Source organism: Terrapene carolina, unplaced genomic scaffold (assembly GCF_002925995.2).
Source record: "Terrapene carolina triunguis isolate 2854851 unplaced genomic scaffold, T_m_triunguis-2.0 Scaffold833, whole genome shotgun sequence".
NCBI lineage: Eukaryota > Metazoa > Chordata > Testudines > Emydidae > Terrapene > Terrapene triunguis.
In genome coordinates, this window is record NW_020665184.1 from 197763 (window position 1) to 215584 (window position 17822).

General features: G+C 44.9%; 1 protein-coding gene across 2 annotated transcripts in view; it reads left to right on the top strand.

Moving 5' to 3' along the window:
- Positions 1-13861: 13861 nt before the first annotated feature.
- LOC112109580 (venom factor-like) overlaps positions 13862-17822 on the top strand; it is a 54870-nt gene continuing 50909 nt past the window's right edge. For both annotated transcript variants that reach the window (XM_026660649.1, XM_029913715.1), the window contains exons 1-2: positions 13862-13943; positions 16296-16488. In XM_026660649.1, the coding sequence (XP_026516434.1) occupies positions 13873-13943; positions 16296-16488 (264 nt within the window). In that variant the 5' untranslated portion in view covers positions 13862-13872. The remainder of the gene's footprint in view (positions 13944-16295; positions 16489-17822) is intronic.

Here is a 17822-nt window from a genome sequence, read left to right on the forward strand (position 1 = left end):
TCTAATTTAAGGTGTTTCTCATGCACCCATGAGCCTAGTAGTTGGTTACTTATAAAGCTATATTGCAGACTATGTAAAGATTGGTAAAAAGTCACACAGCAGGCCAAGGTAAGAAATCAGCCTTTTATATATCTAGAAACAATAAGAAGAAAGGAGAGAGAACCCCCCAAAGAGGACAGGGCTAGCAGCGAGTGTCAGCAGCATTAGGACTCTGAGTGGAGATGTCTCCACCTGAGTGTTATAGGCCCTTTTGCCCACCAGAGGCTGCTGTGTTGCCAGAAGAGAGAGCAGATGCGGATAGGGAAGAGAAGAAGCTGTTCCTCACACCCCCTGCCCATGGGGCCAGGTCATGAGGCACAGGATACGGGGGGTCGGACAGTGTGGGGCACATGGGGCTGCTGAGAGAGGGAATCATAGACAGGCAGTCAGAAGGGCTAGTAGGGGGACAGGCTGGTGCTGAATGGAAGTGGGGGTGCAGGAACACATGGGTACAGGAGGGAGAGGGGTGCAGGAAAACGGGGTGGGGTAGCTGAGTGGGGATGCTGGGTCATATAGGACACGGGAAAGGGTGCAGAGACATGGGGGGGGCTGGCTGAGTAGGGGTGCAGGGACATATGAGAATGGGGGAGGAGGTGTGGCTGAGAGGGATCAATGTCTAGAGTTACACTAGCACACATATGCCCGTGACAATGGACCAGCTCAGTCAGTGGCGGGACTTTCCACTGCCCCCTAGCCCAGACAAAGACACTCCCTCTGAGACTCCTCTTTATACACCAATACAAAGAAGTTACACATTGCCCCTCCGACATGGTTTGTTACCACCCTTTACCTTTTACATGTGGGTTCAATCAAAACATTTCTGTCCATCACACTGTCATCTGACCTTATCTTTCAGAGGGGGTCATTGTAACCTTGTATTATCTCTGGGGAGTGTGTTCACACCATATTTGGTATCGGGGTGTTCTGGTACCACCCTTCTGGAATGTGTTTGTGTGAGTGTCCTGTGCCTAGCACTTCTCAGGAATGTGTGTGTGTTTGCAATACCAGCCCTGTTTTTGCCAGGTTCTGTGAGCCTGTCTCTTGCTAACTTTGCTTTATATTAGCAAGGCTTGATCACTACTTTCGTTCAGGCCTCACACCAGGCCTCTGATACAAGGCCTCAGATCTCAGGCTCTCTTTAGGAATGCCCGGTCAAAAAGGGACCCTGGACAAGGCCGCTAAAAGTCCGGTTGGCTGCAGCACCAGCGGGGCAGGCAGGCTCCGTGCCCGGCACCACGTGACTCCCAGGAAGTGGCCGGCATGTCCCTCCTGCTCCTAGGTGGAGGGGCGGCCAGAGAGACTCCATGCACTGCCCCCTCCAGGAACTTAGGCCATTGGGAGCTGCGGGGGTGGTGCCTGCAGGCGGGGGCAGAGCCAGGAGCCCCCTGGCCATCCCTCCGCCTAGGAGCCAGAGGGCCATACTGCCTCTTCCCGGGAGCTGCCAGGACTTCCTCCATCCCTGGAAAATGCCTTGGCTGCCTGAGGTCAGCGCCGCACGGAGTCCGCACCCCAAACCCCCTCCAGTGCCCCTGCCCCAGCTCGGAACCCCCTCCCGCACCCAAACTCCCTACCAGAACCGTCTCCCCATAGCCCACACCCCAGAGCCCACACCCCCATTCAGAGCCCTCACCCCCTCCCACACCCCAACCCCCTCCCCCAGCCTGGTGAAAATGAGTGAGGGTGGGGGAGAGCAAGCAATGGAGGGAGGGGAATGGAGTGAGTGGGGATGGGGCCTCAGAGAAGGGGTGTGGGAGGAGGCGGGGCAAGGGTGTTTGGTTTTCTGCAATTAGAAAGTTGGCAACCTTTCCTCCACTTTTTGTCTTTTTATGGGGAGGACGTTTACCCATCATCCCGGAAAAGCATAATGCATGGACGGAAGATGACCCAATGGGCTAAACACTGTTTTTTGCCACCTTACTTTACCATCCATACATTCATGCCCCATCTTTCCCTTAGTCTGTACGTTCCCTCTTACAACCGATGGACAGATTTTATTTTCCCGTTGTTTTTAGTCCCTTGTGGTGGGCCTGGAAATGTTAGGCCCGGGACTTTGATTGACGAATGTGGTTTTATGATTGAGCCTTGGGGGCACTCCCAAATCATTAATATATGGGAATAATATGGATATGGGATTTATATGTGTAGTATATATATGTATAGCATGTGTGTGTACATATGACACCACCTTATAGCCAAGCATAACAATGTTTTTCCAGTCTGGTGTGAGATTCTGGCCCTTTACTTTGGTGATGCAGATAGCAACATACCCCTAGTAGGGCAATTACAGTTACCACCTGTATCCTCATTAGTAGTAGTGTAGGATTTTTAGGGAGCCTATCTGACCAGAAGATTTCAGGGAGCCTTACACTATACGTCCCGCTGGGTCCCCCCTTAAGCCCATCTATCAGAGCTGGAACAAAAAAAACCACCTCACGGATATGAACTCACAACAACACTTCATTTACTAAAGGAGAAGGAAGGAGGAGGGGGGATGGATTAAGGACACTGGAGATTTGGAATACAAGCATACACATGCACACACACACTCAATAAAACAAATACGTTTTTCTACCTCCTTCAGGTACTGCCAGTGGCGAGGCTGCAGAATCCGGACTGGTGAGATCAGCGATGGACACCAACGGTGACTCACAGGTGTCAAAGACAGGTAAGTAGCCCTATCTCAAACCCACCCTATCCCTCTTTGCATCATCTATGGGTGAGTGTCAGATCTAACTAACCGGATCTAGTCCGAGAGCGCATGTCTGCTTCCCAAAAGAAAATAACGAATAAACCCCAAGATGACAGCTTCGTTCAGTGCGTGCCTACTGCAGGCCAGTAACCCATGTGGAAGGTGTACCACACCACAGAGAGAGAGCTTTTAGACACCTGAGCCCCAAAGATTCCAGCACTCAAGAGCCCCTGGCCCCTCCCTTCATTTGTTTATATAGAAACCGGTTACTTAGCAACAACTGATTCCCGCTCTTTTCACTTTCCCGCCTTTTGCCCAGAATAGGGGAACGAGAAACTGTCACAACATGGAGGTCACCTTGTTCTTATCCAGACCAAGATGGCCACCTAATAAACAATGCCCTAAAATCCAATGTGTGCCTTCCCCAAGAATTTGGCAGGGCTGTAATTCACAGTAGGCTGAGTGTTTTGACAGGCATTATTACAGTGTCCCTCACAGTGCTAGGTATATAAAGAAGTAAAACAGAAATTTGGAGTAGTGACATAACAAATGAGGCCTTAACGTGTAAATTCTTGTCATTAGTTACTACACAATACTGTCCAACCATGTTATAGGTTACCCTTCCTGCTGGCTGTCCCCATCTGGTAAGCTTTGCTGGACAGGAAACAGGAAGTCAGCTAGCTTCTCTGTTCCACTGGTTGCATTGCTCTGACGTAGATCCAGTTGTTTCTTATGGATGCTGTCTTCCAGATAACCTACTGAATGGACAGTAACCAATTGATCAAATATTGCCGTGTCAAGATTTAGTATTGATACCCAGACACTGAACCAGATTGTTCTGAGTAACAGCTGCTCAGTTAGGATGCAGTGTCATTGACCTAAATTATGACTGGTAGTAACAGGGAATTTGTTTACCCAAATCATAGTTATTGTGTAACTTAATAATAATTTCTTTGCCAATTTGTTTTTTTTTTCTTGCCTTCATGTTGTTTGCTGCCAGTCTTTTGTTAATTTTTACCTGTGCGTTGGTGAAACGGTTTAGCAATGTTATGAACTTTGTAAATGTTGTACAGCAATAATGCAGTAATACAGCCATAAGGCAGTTGCTTTTACACAGTAGTCAAATTCATCCATATTTTGATGCTAAAGATTTAAAACCAAAGGCACATGAATTCACTTTGCTTAATAGTATACAATTTAAATGACAATTAGACCTGGTCCAGCTAATGGTTTTTAGCTGATTGTCTACTTAATTGTCCATATATGGTAGAATGAGATGTAGTTGACCACTCTGTTATTTATAAAGCAATTCATTTTTCTTTTTTTTTGATGCTTGAGGGTTTCTTGACTGTATACTGATATCTTCTGGTGTCTTCGAGGTGTGATATCTTCTGGTGTCTTCAGTCTGTGGGATGCAACCTTAAACAGTTTTAAGTTAGATAACATAATAAGTTTTTTGCTTGTTTGTTTACATTTCTCTTGTTTTCAGTAATCCAAATTTAATACACAGATTAATTTAGTTTGTAATGGGGACCACGTCTTTTATAACACAAACTATACTTTTGCAATTGTTATATAGACATTTATTTTCACTTGAGGTGCATTACTAATATTTTATACTAAATATAATGCTTAACTGCTAAAATAGATGCTCACAATCTTCTCTGAGAAAGTGTTGCTTTCCCCTGCTGAGCACTCTGTTTTAGCAAAAGAGTTAGTAAACGAAATTTTACCCAAGCTTTATATTGTTAATTTGCTTGTGATACCAATTCCGTTTTTGTTAACTGTTTAGAAGCATAAACTTTAACAACCACTATTTCCATTGAACATAACATAAAAGAGAATACAAAATAAACCAAAATGAATTTTAAATACAGGTATGCAAATACTTTGATGTATTAAACTTTCATGATACTTCAATCTGTTTGGGAGACAAAGGTGGAAACCTGTTGAAATTGTTTGGTTAGCGTTAACATTTTGCAACATAACCAGACATAGCATAAACTGTGGGGGGGAGGGTTTAATAATTTTTGCTATAACATTCTTATAACCGTATTTGAAAGTGCAAACAAGTTTATAAAAATCCAAACAAGAAATTGATGTTACATTAATATTACCTTTACCTTAATGTTGTGGTTTTCCCTTACATTTTTTCTTTGAATAAAAAAAAATATTTTTGTTTGCAATTGCATTATTTGTGTAGGCAAAAATATATGTACATATATTTATAATTGATGCCTTTTTGAACTTTGCAAAAAAATTGGTATTAATAATATGATGGTTATACCCCAATCACAATATTAAAATAATGTGGTACCACTTAAATTAAATAAAAGTATTAAATTGACTTGTGTTGCAACAAAATAAAAACAAACAAATAAAAACTAGTCATGTGATACACACCACATACACGCAGGACATACTTACAATTAAAAACAAATGGTGCCAGGATTTTATTTATAACTATACATCTGTAAAATGGGTATAATGATTGTGACAGGGTGGACTAGGCCCTGAGGCTCCCTGCTGGAGGCCTTGTGGCCCTGCCACACCCTCCCCCAGAAAATGGCTGTGTGGGAAGCAAGCAATCAGGGCCCAGCAGGCTAGTATAAGAAGAACTGCAGGGCCAGCCTAAGATCAGTTCCTTGGTAGAGCTGGAGGAGAGTGGATGGTGCTCCAGGCTGGCTGCTTGGATTCCACCAAGACAAAGCACTGAGGTAAGGGTGAAGACTGTGCAGGAACCATGGGGAAGTGGCCCAGGGAACTGTAGCAACCACACAGTTTATTTAAAGGGACATGGTGGATGGCTGCTATCTATAGGGTCCCTGGGCTGGGACCCAGAGTAGAGGGTGGACAGGTCTAGGTTCCCCCCACCAGCCACTGGGAAAGAGGCCTGGACTTTGAGGCACCCCAGAAAGGGAACTGAACTGTAGTGGCCCAGTTGAAGAGCTGCGGCCTGAAAGGCCCTGAGAGGGTGAAGACATTGCCTCCAGGGAGGGAGCCCTGGGCCACTGCTCTATAAAGTGGCAGGGACAACTTGAGAGAGGCCCCTGTTGGACTTGTACCCTGGAAGGGGGTTGCTTTGTTTTTATTTCACATACAGACTGTGTGTGACTCAGCTGGAGGGCTGAGTCAGCAAAGGAGAGTGTGTCCAGGCACATGCACTCTGCCAGGGGGCGCTCATGAGAGATGAGAGCACCCCCATTACAGTGATATTGACCTTTTGTAAAGAGCTTTGAGATCTACTGATGACAAGTACTATCTAAGAGCTAATTATTATTTACTGGACATCTGTCAGTAGCTAATCTCCATGGCTTTCTGCTCCTACAGTCACTTGGTTTCCAAGCGGTTCCTCCTGCAATGGTCTGTTTGTGGTGAAGTCACCACAGAGCATGTGTCTATCTGATGTTCGTTTCAGCCAGAAGCAGCCATCCTTAGGTGCAACCATAATAGACGCATGGTATCAACTTTAATCCCGGAGTCAAGACCAGCACCTCAATTATACAGTATTTTGGAGATGTAATATTTTTGGTGAGGATCTGGACTTGATTGGAGAATACATTGGTCTTAAATCCCTATCAACATGTTGAATCCAGTTTTCATAGATGAGGTTGTTGGGTTTTGGGTTTTTTTTGTTTTTTTTTTAAAGTCTGGATTATTTGTTCCATCCCAGGTACATTTGATGCAGTTTTAAGCCACCTCTGCCCCTCTTTGTACTCTGGGTCCAGCCTCCGGCATAATTTAGATCATCCTCAGAGCAACTCTTATTCACACACAGCAGCTCCCTGTAGAGTGCTAGTAGCCAGAGTACAGAGCCTGCTTCAGTCAAACCCCCATTTCGTCCGAGCATACATGCTATGACACAGACTGCAAGAGGGGAGGGCAAAGAGCCACCTATGCTAGCTTTATGCCATCCAGGGAATCCCCCTACACCGAGAGTCTTCTCCACTGAGCAGATCCACTGTCTTATGATACCTCAGTGCTTCTGGAGGAATTGTGTGTATGGCTGGGTAGTACAAGGCTCCTGACAGCCTTGATTTTTATGGACTCTTTCTCTTACTAAGTCTTGTCAATATCAATATATTACTTAAAATGATGTTCGTCCATCGTTATCGATGAAGACCTCAACAACTCATTCTTTTGATGACCGGGCTCTGTGCGTCCGGAGATGACTGATCAGTCTGATTCGGGCATGGAACGTCCTGTCACACGTTGGGCAGACATATAATGGCACTGTTGATGGTGTACGAGCAGCTCTGGACTTGCGCAGCTCACGCTTTATGCAAAAAGGCTTTGTAGTGATAATTAATCTTTTGTCCTGGTGACTGAAACCAGGAAGAACTCCCAGAGCCCCCATGATCTCCTTCTCATTCAGGTTCCCATCAAAGACAAGAAGAAAGATTCCAAGCAAAACCAGTATGTGTTCATGCAGGCCACGTGCCCCTCAGTTCACCCTGGACCGCAGAAGGTGGTTCTTATCTCCTTCTACAGTAGTTATATCTTTGTCTAGATGGATAAAGCCATCTGCACACCTGGTCTTCAGGTACTGTATTCCGCTTATTCCTTCTAACAGGAAGCTGGGGGAGCTATTGACTTCACATTAGCTCTATAGCAGGTCTGCAGATTCCGAATGCTGGAGTGTATTGTTTTGCTTGGCTTGTGGTAGAAGGCAGCATGGAGTTACAGCAGACACTTTGCCATCCATGAGATGGGTAGTTCTCCTTAATGCTTTGTTCTTCATAGTCCTTTTTAGGCTTGTCAGCACTGCTATTTGCCATTCTAAGAACTAATTGTGCAACGCTCTACACACACACACACACACACCAGCGTGCTCACTCTCTCCAAGCAGTCTAATAACCAGTTGTTGTAGATTCACTTTGAGATGCTTTAAGAACTGGTTAGAATTTGGCTGTTTAAATTGGAATCATTCTGGTGCCATTGTGGATGGAGATCAACACAAACCGGTTCCACAAGTCCTCTCACTTTTGTCCCTTAATGCACCTGTTAGGATGTAGAATGCACTGCTTCTGGAAGCTATGGCAGGAGCTCTGGGACAGGTCCCTTGAGGGTACTGCAACTGAAATGGTTTAGAACAAGAAGAAAGGATTAGGTTAGGGTCTGCAACTGCTAGCAGCAAATATCTCCATTGGCCGGTGATGGGACACTAGATGGGGAGGGCTCTGAGTTACTGCAGTGAATCTTTTCCCAGGTGTCCAGCTGCTGGGTCTTGCCCACATGCTCAGGAGCCAACGGATCACCAGGTTTTGGGTCGGGAAGGAATTTTCTCCCGGGTCAGATTGCCAGAGACCCTGGAAGTTTTTTCCCTTCCTCTGTAGCATGGGGCAAAGGTCACTTGCAGGTTTAAATGAGTGCAAATGGTGGGTTCTCTGTAACTTGAAATCTTTAAATCATGATTGGAGAACTTCAGTAACTTGGCCAGAGGTTCGGGGTCTATTCCAGGAATGGGTGGGCGAGGTTCTGTGACCTGTGATGTGCAGGAGGACAGACTAGCTGATGGTGATGGCCCTTTCTAACCTTAAAGTCTGAGTATGAGAACAATACCAGTGTGGATGCAGAGCAAAAGTGGGAGAGTTCTTAAACTAAATCACCATGGCTATGGACAAGTTGAACCATTTATGCTTAGGTGGTTCTAGTCCACCATTTCAGTTACAAGCTATTCAACCCTTTAGTATATACCTTGCCTTCTTATCTTATGACTTTTGTGAAATAGGGACTGGTGGTCTTAGTCATGGGGGCGGAAAATACCAGATACTAAAGGGCTCCTTAATCTGGCAGAGAATGGAATAACAAGAACCAGGCTACTTCAAATCACACAAGGTGCACATTTTTTAACGGTGAAGAAGATTGACGTTCGGAACAGACTACAAGGGAAGTGGTGGATTTTCCATTTATTGAGATTTTCAAATAAAGATTGGCTGCCTTTCTGGCAATATACTTTAGTCAAACACAAGTGATTGGGCTCAGTAACTGGGTGAAATTTTATGGCCTGTGAGGGCAGGCACTGGAGTGAACCCACTCGTGAAAATCCAACACCCCAACCTAGTCCCATGTGTCCCTGGGCTCAGAGGAGGCACAAGATGACTAGCTGGAGGGACTACACTGTTCTGAGGTGGCGTCAGCCATGCTCAAGCCAGAGCAGGAAAAACAGGTCTTCTTCTGGTATTAGATCTAACCCAGAATAAAAACAAAACCCAACAGTGGTAAGTTTGGGGCAGGAAGGGTTTCACTCAAGGTTAAGCTGAGGGCAGGTTTGGAGCAGAGAGCGTTCTGCAAACGATATCATTCACCCAGGAGATTTCTGGACACAACTCAAACCCAACACTCAGCCTTTATCAGAGTCTATAATCCACCCACCGAACATGATCAGCAGTTTGTGTGGGAGGCTGGTGCAATGCAGGGTCAGGGGCAGTCAGGCCCGTCCTCTTAAAATACTGACCCTCTGCCAGGGAGGCCAACACACATTGCGCGATTAACCCTTTTACCAAAGACTGTCCTGTCCCGTGACAGTCCAAGAGGGTTGTATGTATGGGAGTAGGGGAACCGACTTTAAGCTTACCATAGACTTCTGGTGTCAACCTTAACGATGGAATCATGACTGATGCCGCCATAGTCTAATATTTTGCAATTTTCATATTTTGGAGACTGCCCCGACTTGGATCACTTCCAACTAGCTTATCTAATGCCAGGCAAACAAACCGTTATTATCGGAAACCAGCTGATAACCGGCTTTCCCATTAACTCTTTGCTGGCTTGCAGCTGGACCCCTTGGGGGGGTTGCTTTTTGCACTGGCACTTAGAATAAGTTTTAAAAAAAGTTCTTAGAACATTTGTCTATATGATTCCACTCTTGGGGTTCATCTGCCCCATGCATCCGAGATCAGAGTCTTCTGGCTAGCAGTGCCCGTGCACCCTCACTGTCCTCGTGCCCTGTGCTGAGGGCATATAGGCAGAGCTGCCCAGCCTCCACTCAGCTCCTTCTTGCTACCCATGGCTGTGAGCCAGCGCTAGCTGGTGTCTGTTTCAGTCCCATTTAGTTTATTGTGTATATTTCTAGTTCCCCTGTTGGTGTTAGTGCATCGCTTTAGGTTTTTTGTCCATTGCCACATGCTTTTGATAGGTTTCAATTTTAACTTTGTATATCTTTTTTCCTGGTACTGGGGCTTAGACACGTCAAACCCTAAATCCTCAGGTTTAAGATGGCATTTCTTGCAAGGGTGCAGTACTCACAAACGAGACATATGTCCCCAATAAGTACAGGAAGGAACTGAAGAGAAACAGTCAAACAAAAAAGTCCAATTCCATCCTCTGAAGGCAGACAATTAAAAATTGACACATTTTATAAGTATTTGTATAGAAGTGCAAGAAGTCTAGATACTAAGATAAGCAAAGTGGAATGCCTGGTATTAAATGATGATATTGATATAATAGGCATTACAGAAACTGTAATGATAATCAATGGGGCACAGTAATACCAGAATATAAATTGTGTAGGAATGACAGAGTAGGTTGTACTGGTGGAGGAGTGGCACAATATGTGATAGCAAGCATAAAGTCAAATATAGTAAAACTCTTAAATGAATCAAATAGTATCATAGGATCTCTGATCGAAATTCCTTGCTTGAACAGTACGAGTATGCAGGAGGGAATATACTACTGACCATGATGGTGACAGTGATTGTGAAATGCTCAGGTTGATTAGAGAGCTACATATGGGGGATTTCAACTATCCCCCATATTGCCTGAGAACATGTCATCTTGGGACAGGATGCAGAGATAAAATATCTAGACATCATTAATGACTGCTTCTTGGAGCAGCTAGTCCTGGAACCCAGAAGGGGAGAGACAAGTCTTTATTTAGACTGAAGTGGTGCACATAATCCGGTCTAAGAGGTGAATGTTGCTGAACCACTCGGTAATAGTGACCAGATGGGATAGCCTAATTTTGGCAATTTTGATCCTTGATTATTAGCAGGTAAATATGCCCAATGGTCTGTGATGGGATGGGATCTGAGTTACTACAGAGAATTCTTTCCTGGGTGCTGGCTGGTGAGTCTTGCCCACATGCTCAGGGTTTAACTGATCGCCATATTTGGGGTCAGGAAGGAATTTTCCTCCAGGGCAGATTGGCAGAGGCCCAGGAGGTTTTTCGCCTTCCTTTGCAGCGTGGGGCACGGGTCACTTGCTGGAGGATTCTCTGCACCTTGAGGTCTTTAAACCACGATTTGAGGACTTCAATAACTCAGACATAGGTTAGGGGTTTGTTACCGTAGTGGGTGGGTGAGATTCTGTGGCCTGCGTTGTGCAGGAGGTTGGACTAGATGATCATAATGGTCCCTTCTGACCTTAAAGTCTGAGTCTATAATATAATTAAATTTAACATCCTTTTAGGGAGGAAAATTCCAAAGAAATGCTACTGTGGTGGGTTTAATTTCAAAAAGGGGAGCTACATAAAAATGAGGCGGCTAATTAAACAGAAATTAAAAGGAACAGTCACAAAAGTGAAACGCCTGCAAGCTGCATGTAAACTTTAAAAAAACCATAATAGAGGCATCGGTCTTCACTCCAAAGGATGTGAGGGAGATTCCCATCCTGAGCCATTCTGTTTAGGTGACAAATCTGAGGAATGGTCTCAGATCGAGATGTCAATCAAGAAGGTTTTGGAACAAATTGATAAGTTAAGCAGTAATAAGTCGCCAGGACCAGGTGGTATTCACCCAAGCATTCTGAAGGAACTCAAATATAAATTGCAGAACTACTAACTGTGGTATGTCATGGGGGACATACCTATTGCTTGTATCATCCTCTGTTAGCAGCTAACTGGTGAATGTTTAATATGATGCCGACTTTTAAAAAAGGCTCCAGAGATGTTCCTGACAAATACAGGCTGGTAAGCCTAACTTTGGTACCAGGCAAATTGATTGAAACTATAGTAAAGAACAGAATTATCAGACACGTAGATGAACACGATTTGTTGGGGAAGAGTCAACACGGCTTTTGTAAAGGCAAATCATGCCTCATCGTATATTAGAATTCTTTGAGGGTGTCAACAAACTTGTGGACAAGGGTGATCCAGTTGATATAGTATATTTGGACTTTCAGAAAGCCTTTGGCCTGGTCCACACTAGCCCCCCTCTTCGAACTAAGGTACGCAACTTCAGCGACGTTAATAACGTAGCTGAAATCGAAGTACCTTAGTTCGAACTTACCGCGGGTCCAGACGCGGCAGGCAGGCTCCCCCGTCGATGCCGCGTACTCCTCTCGCCGAGCTGGAGTACCGGCGTCGACGGCAAGCACTTCCGGGATCGATCCGGGATCGATTTATCGCGTCTAGACAAGACGATCCCAGAAGATCGATTGCTTACCGCCGGACCCGGAGGTAAGTATAGACGTACCCTTAGACAAGGTCCCTCACCAAAGTCTCTTAAGCAAAGTAAGGGGTCATGGGATAAGATGGAAGGTCTTCTCATGGGAAGATATGAAACAAAGAGTAGACAGAGCCCTCATCCCCTTCCATACCACAACCCTGTGCCCTGTCCCACACTCCAAACCCTTTGGCCCCACCCCCACCACACATCACCTCCATATTAGTGCACATAACAAAATGCATTCTGCACATGGATGTAAAAAATTAGAGGGAACATTGGTCCCCTAAGGATCTTGCAGCAACCTGTGCTGTTCAACATATTCATAAGTGATCTGAAAAAAAGGGGTAAACAGTGAGGTGACAAAGTTTGCAGACGATACAAATTTACTCAAGATAGTTAAGTCCAAAGCAGACTATGAAGAGTTACTAAGGGAGCGCACAAAACTGTATGACTGGGCAAGAAAATGGCAGATGAAATTCAATGTTGATAAATGCAAAGTAATGCACATTGCAAAACATAATGCCAATTATACATAGAACATGATGGGGTTTAAATTAGCTGTTACCATCCAAGAAAGAGACCTTGGAGTCATTGTGGATTGTGCTATTAAAAACATCTGCTCAATGTGCAGCGGCTGTCAAAAAAGCGAACAGAATGTTAGAACCATTAGGAACAGGATGGATAAGACAACAGAAAATATCATAATGCCTCTGTATAAATCTATGGTACGCCCATTCCTTGAATGCTGCTTGCAGTTCTGGTCACCCCATCTCAAAAAAGATATATTAGCATTGGAAAGAAGAGGAACAGAAATGATTAGGAATATGGAACAGCTTCCATGTGAGACGAGATTAACAAGACTGGGACTATTCATCTTAGAAAAGAGATGACTGTGGGGTGGGGGGAATATGATAGAGGCCTATAAAATCATGACTGGTGTGGAGAAAGTGACTAAGGAAGTGTTATTTACCCCTTCACATAACACAGGAACCAGGGGTCACCCAATGAAATTAAGAGGCAACAGGTTTAAAAGAAGGATAAGGAAGTATTTCTTCACACAATGCACAGTCAACCTGTGGAACTCATTACCAGGGGAGGTTGTGAAGGCCAAAAGTATAACTGGGCTCAAAAAAGAGAAGTTCATGGAGGATATGTCCATCAATGGCTATTAGCGGCGCTTGGGGTGGGAGCAGCATGCAGAGCGGAGCCCCCTGGCTGCCCTTACACCTAGGAGCCAGAGCAGGGCCATGCCGCTGCTTCTGGGAGCTGCGTGGAGCAGCCCCTGACCCTGCTCCCAGGCTGGAGCGCCGGAGTGGGGCAGGCCCTGCTCACCAGCGGGAGCTCGAGGGCTGACTTAAAACGGCTGGCGGGCTGCCTCCGGCCTGCGGGCCGTAGTTTGCTCACCCCTGTTCTATGATGAGGCAGTGGCAGAGACAGCAACGGCACTCAGGAGTCCTGACTCCTAATCCTTGTACTTGGTTCCCTGTGGAGATCTGAACAAGGTGTGTTTTGATCAATTTCCCCATCCGTAGATTTGAGCCTGGCCATTCTTGGCTGTCACTAGCCTGAATAAATAACAGAACAAACATCAAACTAGCAGTCCAAATATCCCTCCTAGGTCTTCTATTAAGATGCAAAGCTGTCTTGGCGCCTTCCCAAAACTTAATAACTGCTCAGTGGTTTGCATAAGGGCTTGGCTTACATTGGACTCTGAATATAAATAACCCAGTAGGAGCTACTACTTCAACCCTCATCGCCATGGAGGGATGTGTTCTCTATCTACTGGCCGTGTTTGGGTTCTGTTTCCCAGCCGTTTCTCACAGCCAACTGTAAGTACCTCCCGTGATTCTGAGCAGGTGAGGATATTAGCCTGGGGTTCGTTAGACTGTTCTGAGTGGAGCCTACCCTGAATTTTTCTTCCTTCGCTGAAATTCCGTGACAGGTGGGAGCCAGCTTCAGAAATTCTCTTTCCCGTTTGCTCTGATCTTTGTCAACCTCAATCATTTTCAAATTATTTCAGGATTGTAAAATCTGGAAGTGCTTTCACCTGAAAAGCAGAACTCGAGTGCCAAATTTCTATAATCTGAGCATAAGGCAACCTTCCCATTGGGCAGAATTCTGCTCTCACTTCCAGCGATGTAAATCAGGAATGACTGCATTGAAGTCAGCAGCGATGCACTGGTTTGAAACAGCTTTTTCAGTGATTGAGACTTGGTAACAATTTTGCCTGTGGATTTGTACGTTCCTGTGAATTCAGATCTCATTACTGAGATGTCTGCAGTAGGCATGGTTGGCTGCGTCTCTCCCGGTGAAGGGAGAACTTTGCTTGACCATGCTGTGTAAATCTTAGGGGTGGGCCAAGAGCTAGATTTCAAAAAACGATGTCCCATCCTGGAGTTTTAGTTTGAGATTATTTCCAGTGAATGTGTTTATGGCTTGGCATCAACTTATGCAAGCTTATCCAAAGGAGACTTCAGATATGACCCTTTGCTCCTTACTAGTAGCCACATAATATAGTTCCCAAATTCTGGTATTATGAAGCTACAAAAAGGCACCTTTAAATGAGTTAAAATTCCAACAGGCAAATAACACCCAAAGCAAAGCCACAAGCTAGGAAACATAGATTTGTCCCATGGGAACCCTGTCATCCCACAGAAGAAAGAATTAGGTTGTCTAAGTGTCACATTTCTGACCGTGGTAGGCAACTGTTGACTTGCTAGAGGAATGGGGGGGGGGGTGTCTCAGAGAGACAGCAAGAGAGAAGGTGATTTATATGGGCCAATTGCATTCCTCTGCAATTCCTGGGCTTTGTGGTTTAGAGGTGAGCAGGGAGGGTATGACGCTCATTGGTGATGAAGAGGCAGGAGGCATGCTTGGGGAAGTGGGTGTCTCAGATGAAGTTTAAAATGTAGTACATAAAAACATAAGAACGGCCATACTGGGTCAGACCAAAGGTCCATCTAGCCCAGTATCCTGTCTTCCAACAGTGGCCAATGCCAGGTGCCCCAGAGGGAATAAACAGCACAGGTAATCATCAAGTGATCCATCCCCTGTCACTCATTCCCAGCTTCTGGCAAACAGAGGTTAGAGACACCATCCCTGCCCATCCTGGATAATAGCTATTGATGGATCTATCCTCCATGAACTTATCTAGTTCTTTTTTGAACACTGTTATAGTCTTGGCCTTCACAACATCCCCTGGCAAAGAGTTCCACAGGTTGACTGTGCGCTGTGTGAAAAAATACTTCCTTTTTGTTTGTTTTAAACCTGCTGCCTCTTAATTTCATTTGGTGACCCCTAGTTCTTGTGTTATGAGAGAATAAATAACATTTCTTATTTACTTTCTCCACACCAGTCATGATTTTATAGACCTCTATCATATCTCCCCTTAGTCGTCTCTTTTCCAAGCTGAAAAGGCCCAGTCTTATTAATCTCTCCTCATATGGAAGCCGTTCCATACCCCTAACCGTTTATGTTGCCCTTTTCTGAACCTTTTCCAAATCCTATGTATCTTTTTTGAGGTGGGGCGACTACATCTGCATGCAGTAAGATGTGAGCATACCATGGATTTATATACAGGCAATATGATATTTTCTGTCTTATTATCTATCCCTTTCTTAATGATTCCCAACATTGTTTGCTTTTTTGACTGCCGCTGCACATTGAGTTGATGTTTTCAGAGAACTATCCACAATGACTCCAAAATCTCTCTCTTGAGTGGTAACAGCTAATTTAGACCCCATCATTGTATATGTATAGTTGGGATTATGTTTTCTAATGTGCATTACAATATTAAATTTCATCTGCCATTTTATTTGCCAGTCACCCAGTTTTGTGAGATCCTTCTGTAACTCTTCGCAGTCTGCTTGGGACTTAACTATCTTCAGTAGTTCTGCATCATCTGCAAATTTTGCCACCTCACTGTTTACCCCTTTTTCCAGATCATTTATGAATATGTTAAATAGGATTGGTTCCAGTACAGACCCTTTGGGGACACCACTATTTACCTCTCTCCATTCTGAAAACTGACCATTTATTCCTACCCTTTGTTTCCTATATTTTAACCAGTTACCAATCCATGAGAGGACCTTCCCTTTTATCCCATGACAGCTTACTTTGCTTAAGAACTTTGGTGAGGGACCTTGTCAAAGATTTTCTGTAAATGAATAAACATTTCATAGATACACTCTGATCACCCCTAACGTTCTGCGGGTGGAGAGCGAAGAGAATATCGTGGTAGAAGCCCATGGCCTCACCACTCCAACCGAGGTGACAATCACCGTACAAGACTTCCCTCTGAAGAGGCTCATTTTATACCAAGTCAAAACCAACCTGAACTCTGACAATGGGATGATGGGCACAGCCATAATAAAGGTGCGTAAAACCCCAGCCTCATATCGCTCAGCAAAACAAATGGTTAAACCAAATCACAATATATGTTTCAATGGTGCCAACCCCAGGTATTCAAAAACCGTCAGTCAGGCATCAAAAAGTCATGAGATTGGCTTAAAAATCATGAGGGCTTTTTGCCTCTTCCCCCCCCCCCCCCCCCCGATCATTTTGTTTGTCTTCTGGCTTCTGGGCCGTTCGGGTGCACTTGGGTCATGTTTTCAAGCTTTTCTCTGCAACTATGAGAACTTCCTTGTTTAAAAACAGGAAAGCTGAGATTTGCACCTAATCACGTGAATCCAGGAGCTGGCGCTTTGAGGAAAAATATTGACTATTGTGAGACTCTCAATAAAATCATGAGCGTTGGGAACACGGATGTTTTTGGGTCATTTCCACCAAAGAGGGGAAAAATAAATCACTTAGCCAGTTGGTTAAAATCCCCCAGTAGTCATTGTTCCTGTGGCCCTTTCTTTGCCTTTTGCATTATCTATATCAGGGGCAGGCCAACTTTTTGGCCTGAGGGCCACATCGGGTTTCGGAAACTGTATGGAGGGCCGGTTAGGGGAGGGGGTCGTGGCCTGGCCCCCCCCCCGGACTCCTGTCCCCTAAATTCATTATCATGGAAAGAGATGAGAGATGAGATCATCAGTTCTTTCACGGCCTCTTTACACCAGGTAAAAGGACCAAAGTGGCGTAAAGGGGCCCTAAAAGCCCCATATCTGGCCAGGGAGGATACCTTCAGGCCCAAGCACTGAGGGAATAAACTGCCTTCTGAGGATCCCTTCATTAGCCCTGGCATAGGAAGCATGCTGGAGTGGAGAGGCATATCTGGGCTGCCCTGGGGCTGTCCAAATAAACCGGATGCCGGGGAGCAGCCCAGGATAAGGAGGGTGCAAAGGTGGTTTAAAGCTAAAACCCATTTGTGCCTTTGATACATGAAAGGGGAGATTTTCCATTTCACTGGCTCCCCCTATCTACTTAGTTGTCAGAATTTCTGTTATCTGGGTGGGATTTTCCCACAGCACCCAGGGAGAGGTTTTTTAAAAAAAAATAGTAAAACATAATTGTAAATCACAAAAATTGGTAGGGGGCGAGGCTCCAAGGCAGGGGTAGGAGCTGAAATTACTTTTAACTCATTCTTTTAATATCCACTAGATTACACTTTCTTATTCTAGTGTCCAGAGGCCCTAAGCAAAGCCAAAGCTCCAATCTGTTAGGTATTGTACAAAGTCTATGAATCAGTCCCTGTCCTGAAGATCTTACCATTCAGATAGACCAGAAGTGGGCAAACTATGGCCCACTGGCCACATCTGGCCTGC